Source organism: Aphelocoma coerulescens, chromosome 1 (genome assembly GCF_041296385.1).
Source record: "Aphelocoma coerulescens isolate FSJ_1873_10779 chromosome 1, UR_Acoe_1.0, whole genome shotgun sequence".
Taxonomy (NCBI): Eukaryota; Metazoa; Chordata; class Aves; order Passeriformes; family Corvidae; genus Aphelocoma; species Aphelocoma coerulescens.
In genome coordinates this window covers 33,308,467-33,316,060 of record NC_091013.1, presented here as the reverse complement: position 1 = coordinate 33,316,060, position 7,594 = coordinate 33,308,467, and the positions used below count along the sequence as shown (strand labels likewise).

Sequence of the window (7,594 nt, the reverse complement as noted above, 5' to 3'; positions counted from 1 at the left end):
TAAGGCCACTGAGTCTTGAAGGAAGGCCTTCATTTTTTCATGTACATACTAGAACCCTTTAAGAAGAGAGTGTGATGAACCATAAGAAGGTGGCAGTCAGACAAGTATAGTATAGCACTAATGACACTATACTTTTTTCTCAGTAGGCAAGTGTAAGTTGAACTCATTTTGTGCTTGTGGAGGGAGGAAGGATCTAAAATTAACTGAGAAAAAAAGCTAAAAAACCTCTAAAGGAAAAAGAACCTCACCTTTCAGCTGTGGAAATGCATTTCCAATCCATAGTCTGGTTTTTACCTATTTTAAATAGTCTTCTGGAAAGAGATCTGGATGAGCCTTGAGTTTATGCTCTCTATCTCTTGGTGGAATGAAATTGCTGAGTGAAGAAAGAAGGATTCTGCTAAACTGCTGAAGTTCCACTGCAGCCTTTTGCTATTTAGGAAATAAGAAACCTACAGACTCTTTAGAAAACTAAAGAAAATGCAGACAAATGCTCAATCTATATGTTGAAGACATTTAGAATATTCATCACACACTGTGATGCTCCGGAAGAACTCCAGGAAGGTCATTGGTCCCACTTTCAGATGAGAAATAGTCTTTAATGTTAAGGAATATCCTTTCATATTAACAAATGATAAAGGCACTGAAGTAAGAGGCACAAACATTTCACTGTGAGCAAGAAGAAAGAGATACCTTGAAAAAAAATCATCTGAATGCATAGGCATCTAAGCTTATGAGATATGGCTTGCCTTTTCTTGCTGCATTACATGGAAACCAGGAAAGAGCAGCCAATGGAAAAAGCACAGGCTGTTATGGACAGCCTTTACAAGTTTCGCTGGACACTTTTTTTATTTTATAGCTTACAAGGTAACACCAACCCTCCAGATGGTGAGGCTAATGAAATAGTCATGGAGGTGTTTAAAAAAAGACTGGATATGGCACTTAGTGCTATGGTTTATTTGATAAGGTGGTGTTAGGTCATAGGTTGGACTTGATGATCTCCAAAGTCTTTTCCAACCTAGTTGATTCTGTGATCCTGTGAAATCTGTCTGTCTTAAAATACTGAGTCTCCCTCCCCACAAAGGCAGCAGTTCCAGAGCTGCTTTGCGTCTGGTTGTGTAGGAGAGTCATTTTATTAGATACATGGCGAAATTTTGCATAAAAAGGAGGTAAACAGCCTTCCCTTCATGAAATGACCAGTTAAGAACAATTGTGATAAATTCACGAAACAACATGAGATGCTAGACACCAAGACACATTAGAGCTGCAGAAGTGTTTAAGATAGCTATCTGTCTGAGTTATTTGGCAGGATGCCTTCAGTTCCAGAAATGATTTCCTATCAGCTAAAGGCTCATGTGTCACTGCTGTTCCAGCTGATGAATGTGCAAACCTCCAGGTGGATGATTTGGAATTAGCTGTGGGTTAAATTGAATAAGAGGACTGCAACAGATAAGAACTGCAGAGCAATAAAAGATAATTTCTTTCTCTTCTTTGAGCTTCACTACTCATCACTGTCTCTGTGAAGATGATTCTGGCTTTTGTAGTTTTTATCATTTTTATTGGTATGCACAATATAGCAATATACAGTTGAGAGTTGATTAAGGAGAACATGAGAAAGAGAAGGTTATCAAAATGCCTGAGGTGTTTTAAACTACACCCGTACTTTTTGATTAGAAAGTTATATTAAAACTGTGTGGTGTGTGGTGCACTTCAGTTCCACATTACTGCTGGACACTGAGAGAGAGTAACAAGTTTTTATATCCTTATTCTTGGAAGAATGGCTGTAAAAGAAGGAGCTGTCAATATTCTAGGCATCAGAGCCAGAAAAACTGAGAAGATTAAGAAGACCAGTATTTTCGTACATTCTTAGTTGCCTTGAAAATGCTGCCCTCAATAAAGAAAAACACTGTCAAAGAACTTTTAATTGAAGGGGAGAATAAGAGGACTGACTTTAGATCCTCCTGGAAAAAAAAGGTGATTATTTAAAAAACCCTCAGAATCCTTTCTGCAACTTCAACGAGGAAGGAACATAATGTAAAGATACTTGGTTTAGAGGTTTTACATAGCCAAATGTGCTCATTTCACTGCTCATTTGGTTTTGCCTTCCTCTGTTCCCTTCCTTGTAATGGTAAAAATAAGTACTAAATAAGAAAAAGAAGTAGCTGAATAAATGCAAGTCTCAAATATGAAATTATATAATAAGAAAATGTTCTAAAATGCTAAAATACAGTTCTTATATTTCTCATGGGACAGCACACAAAAATGTTAACTTTTGTCAATTTGCAAAAGAAGCAAAGGAATATGTGAAGGTTATTGAGGATATTCTTACTCCTACAGAAGGATATGGCACATAGATGTATGCAGACCACATTATCTAGGTCTCTAAAATACTGACATTTTGAATGATTCAGATTGTAGGAGGCTTATCTTCCCTGATCTCTAAGGTTTTTCAGTGGCTGCCAAAGCACAGACCAGTAGAGCAGTGAGAGTAAGCCAAGTTACTAGGAATAAGCAGAGGAATGCATTCAGGAACCTGCCAGCCTGCAGCTGCTTGCCTTGCATAAAAATCTTTTTTTTGATAACCCCAGAGTAGAATAAATTACACAGTAGAATATGTCCTCTGCTCTCACTGTAAGAGCAGAAGGCAGTAATGTCTGATGCTTCTTTCTTGATTTAGGACAGTGGGAAAAAGTGGAATTATCTGCTTCTGTCTTCTGTTTATGAAAACACTCAGAAAATGGGAAATATGAATGGACTTAGCAGAATCAGTCTTCCAAAGAAGGATCTGGTGGGATTGCCTGCTTTCAGCAGGGCTCATGGGCAGCCATGAGCAGAAGTGTAAGAAAAGCATGTGCTCATCATCTAACAAGAGAATGTTCCACTTCCCAGGAAATTCACACAGTATGCAATTGTTAAATAAACCTCACTCTACCATCTAATGGTGGAAGGCACCTGATTGTGCATCATTTATCTCAATACTACTGCCAAAATCGATTGTGCAGAGGGTTTGCAGGATCAGCCCCATAAAGGAAAATTGTTTCCATTCTTTTATTTAGGCTTGGAATATTTCTAGTGTTCTTGCAAAACATGGCTGAAGGTGACTATTAGAGTAGAAAAATTCATAATTAGAGATCAGGATATTCAACTCCAATTTAATCACCTTCTTGCACTACTTAAAATATCAGTGTCATCCTTAAATTAAATCCATACTTCCAAGTGCAGGACACAGGTTTATGGAGCAGTTAATTAGCTAATGAGAGTTAGCAAAATTTTCAACATATATTTTGAAACCAGAAGGTTATCATTGGTTTAGAAGACATCAGATTGGGCAGATTTTTCTAAAATTAAGGCTTAGATTCTGCCTCAAAATATTTCTTCTCTGTGCTTCTAATTTGAATTTTGTCAGTCCTTACAGAAGTGATTCCCCACCCCGACCTAAACCCAGCTATGTTTCTGCTATTTCAGACAAGTGAAAAACAGAAGAAAGATTCTGGATTACTACAATTAACTTTTGTATTAGGGTTTTTTTTTTCCCAATTACAAACTCAGTGGAAGAACAGAGCAACAGCAATGACAGACAGTGATGTTTCAAAGAACATGACAGAATTTCTGTTCCCTTAGAATTACCATTGCATTAGTTTTTGATTGTTTGCAGGGTTTTCCTGCAAAAGGAACTCCTTTTCAGTCATGTCCACTATTCATTTTTTCATCAAATACTGTGTGGAAGAGACACTCTCTTTTTGAATTGTTAAAAAAAAAAAAAAAGTTATCTCCAGAAGAGAAAAGAAATAGAATTGTTGTTTTAGGTATCTTTTAACTTCAATCTTTTGTAACAATTTGTCATCCAAAGGGTAGTGAAAAGCTATTGCTATTTAATTCTGGATGTGTTTTGTTTGCTTAATAACAATTATGTAGACAGTCTGTAAAAGACATCTTTTAGTTTAATACTGTAAAACTAGTTTTTGAAAAAATGGTCATTTTAGAGTTGAATGGTCAAAATCTTGACAAATACAAAATTGGTTTTCAGTGTAAAATATAGCTGGAAAATTTGGAAAATAATGAAAAGAACCTCTTTCTACATGTGGCAACTACTTCATGTTTAATCCAACTATTGTGTGTTTAATCCAAGTGTCACAATTGAGTTCCTGTAATGCACTATTCAAGCCACAGGTGTTCAGTCTTTACCTCAGGTCCAGGGAACAACTACCATGAGTAAATACTGCAGTGTTTAATGTTACAAAAAGAACAAAAATGTCCTTTGGCACGCATGTTTTTCAACATTGTAAAACAACTTTGAGGGAAAATATAAGAACGCATGATTGCACTTTTTAACAAATTGAAATCTGAAGAAAGTCACATATTCCTGGTGCTATTATATAGTGATTTTTACTCATGGGCTATGCACTATGATCTGCTACAATGACATGAACAAGCAGGAATCTTGTCCTGCTTCAAGTATAGTACTTTAGAAATCAATGACCATCCTGTGTTTAATGAGTCATAAAAAACACAGTTAAAAGCTTGAAAAACTGTAGAAGTTATGCCTACAGCTGCCTCAAGAGATAGGCAAGTCTTATTTATATCAAAATAATAGCTTTCTTCTCCATCCACCTTTTCACCTTTAAGTTAAACCGATATATGTGGGTAAGTGGCTAATCCCAAGAATCCCAGACCTCTGCAGAAAGTAATGTCCATGTTTGGATCTCACCAGAGACATTTCTACATATGTCTTCTACATATGTGGTTACTCTGTATCAAGGAGATCATCAGTTTCCCAAAACCTATGGGATTTAGCTCAAGCAAATTTGAATACAAATGAGTGTTTTCATTTGCTTTGGCTTATTTGCTACTGCCAGTGTACATTGCTCTGAGCCTTAGGGATATGGCAGCATTTTGAAGAAAGTATGGGAATGAAAAATAAAAATTACATATTTAATCTTTGCCTGAATTGTGAATAAATTCTATGCCAAGGGACAATAGTAGAGATTCTAATATACAATAATTATTCATAAACATTGCTTACACTACAAATTCAGCTGAATTTTGTAAGAACCTTTTTCTTAAAATGAATAGCAGTCTGGAGAGAATTCTTCCATGTTTTTCTTTTTCAGGAAATTACATATTAAAATTCTTCATCAGGCTCTGTGATGGTGAAGGTTAATGTAGTCTTTATAATTTGAGATGAAACTGACTGTGTCCTTCACTTTTTCTGCACTTTTACCATCCATTTGCAGTGAGAAAACGCTGCAGTCTTCACTGCTACAGGCAACATTTAAAGATAGAGGTATCCAACCCAGTAGACCAGGTTAAACAGCAGGAAGGATGTAGGAAAAAAGACCCTAGAGTAAGAGTCCAGTTCTAAGATGTCTATGTGAATCCGTCCTCTCTTCCATGAGCCTGATTTACACTCTTCATAACAACAGAAAAAGCTCTGACAGTCTTTCCCATCCAGACATTCATAGACACACGCATCTTCAAAATCTTGCCAATACATGGCATTGTTCAATGTAATGACTGTAGTTGGTGGTCTCATATCAAGTACAGAATAATTCTGAGGAGAGAAAAAAAAGGTAACAGTTTGACAAGTTTCCCTGGATGATGCAGATCAAAATTAATAATCACAGCAGAAAGCAATCATTTTTTCACACTTAGGAGTTCACTTACCTGTCAGAATATTATTTGTCAGTTGTTTTAAACACTTGAAGCAACTACATTTAAGATGGATTCTCAAAAATAACGAAGATAGACCACCTGCCCATTTAATTGTACAATGTTCTCCATTTAGCATAGGTGCATTCACTGCCTCTTAACTTCACTATGATTTATAAAAACACATATGGTCAGCAATAGATAGGGATCATTTCAGTACAGGATTTCAAAATGCCATCCCAAGGCATTTCCCCTTTGTGCTTATCACATTAACCATGCTCAGAAATAGGATACTTTGATGTCTTGCATCCTCACAGTAGCATTCACATTTACAGGCCTCTCCTTCTTCAGTGTACTCCCTATTTACTCTTTGTCAGCTTTTCTGTCACACCATTTCCTTGTCATGCAAGATGCCTTCTCACAACAGTCTCCCCTCTCATTAAGCCACCCATTCCATCTTCACAAATGTCACCTCCTCTGCTGACATCATTAGAAAAAGTCCCATCAGCTTTGCTGCCTGTCTGCACTGCTCTGACAAAGCAGACACAGCCCTGTCAGCCTGGTTTTCTCTATCTAAGAGGCCCTTCCTCTCCCTGGGATTGTGCTGAGCATTGGCTTTGCCTGCAGGAGCATGCTGGCTGTGCCATAACAAGCTCATCACGACTGCTGGCATTCAGGAAGGTGCTCTGGGCTCTTGCTTCCATACTATATAAAGTACTCAACATTTCCTGCTGAGGGTGTTAGGGGGTATCTGAAAACTTTCCTGCTGGATGTGAAAAACATTGGTGATATGACTCAGTGGAAATTTTTCCTTTTTATATTGAATTCATTTCCTTTCTACAAATCTTTTGGTTTGGCACGCTGTAGTATTACCTATCTCATTAAAAATGCTGGTCTCTGAGATAAGAACTTGATGTGGCATCCCTCTGCTTAAATGCTGGCACTGCCAACACACATGAACACCTACCCTATGGAATCCAGTCAATTACTTCTGGACACAATTCATTTTATCATAAGTAAATGCTAAAATGTCTCAGGAGCTTTGTGCTGTGAACTGCAAGCAGATTGCAGTTCAGAAGCAGATTATTGCAAATCTATTTGGTGTGAATGATTCTATCTCTGAGATTAGATGACAGAAATTACACCCGTATGGTCTTCTCTCTCTTTTGTGCAGTTTTGGGTGGCTTGTTTCAGAGCCTTACAATGTGTTGCCATATGAAAAAGGTCTAAGATTATTGTAGAAGCAATCTTTTTTTGACTCTAGTACTCTGGAGAGAAAAAACTGTGAGTAGAGTATACATGGAGTTCTGCTATACCACTGTGTCATATAATGTACACTTATTGCAGGTCTTTATGAACACTTCCAACTCAGGGACTGAAATTTTCCATGCTTGTCTAAAACATTTATGTTATAAAGAAGAAAGGCTCAGATAGGTTTTGGTGAGTGAAGATAAAAAATGCTCTGGCTCTGCAAGGGAAATTTTCTCATCTCTCAGTAGCCTGGGGTATTTTGTTGTTGTTTTGTTATATCAACTATCTGCTCAGGACAGAAGATAAAGTAAATGCCCTCATAATACAGACAGATTAATCTGGTTGTTTTAATCTCTGTGAGGTAGGAGATGTCCTGAAGTGACAAGATAAGAGGAGAAGGTGGATGGTCCCCTCCTGTTCTGTGTGTCCAGCTGAGCTGGGGTTGGGAGGAGAGTAGTGCACACACAGTGGGCACCATCCCAGTCCCACCCATGAGGTCTGCCAAGGCAAGGCACTTCTTCAGGGCCTTGGACAAGGAATTTCAGTGTTAAAAATGCTTAATAATATTATTTCTGACATGATATATATGCATTTTCTAGGAGGAAAAGAAAAGGGTTAGGATTACCTGAACACGGTTTCACTAAAATTAATACATTTCACCTTTTAGGTGGCATCACTACAAAGCTAGAAAAGACAA

The 7,594-nt window shown here is 37.4% G+C and overlaps 1 protein-coding gene across 1 annotated transcript in view; it reads right to left on the bottom strand.

Annotated features, from left to right (window-relative positions):
* Positions 1-5,269: 5,269 nt before the first annotated feature.
* The window catches only part of GABRG3 (gamma-aminobutyric acid type A receptor subunit gamma3), a 312,369-nt gene continuing 310,044 nt past the window's right edge, over positions 5,270-7,594 (bottom strand). Inside the window, exon 10 of the mRNA XM_069006212.1 lies at positions 5,270-5,548. Coding sequence (XP_068862313.1) covers positions 5,270-5,548 — 279 coding nt within the window. The remainder of the gene's footprint in view (positions 5,549-7,594) is intronic.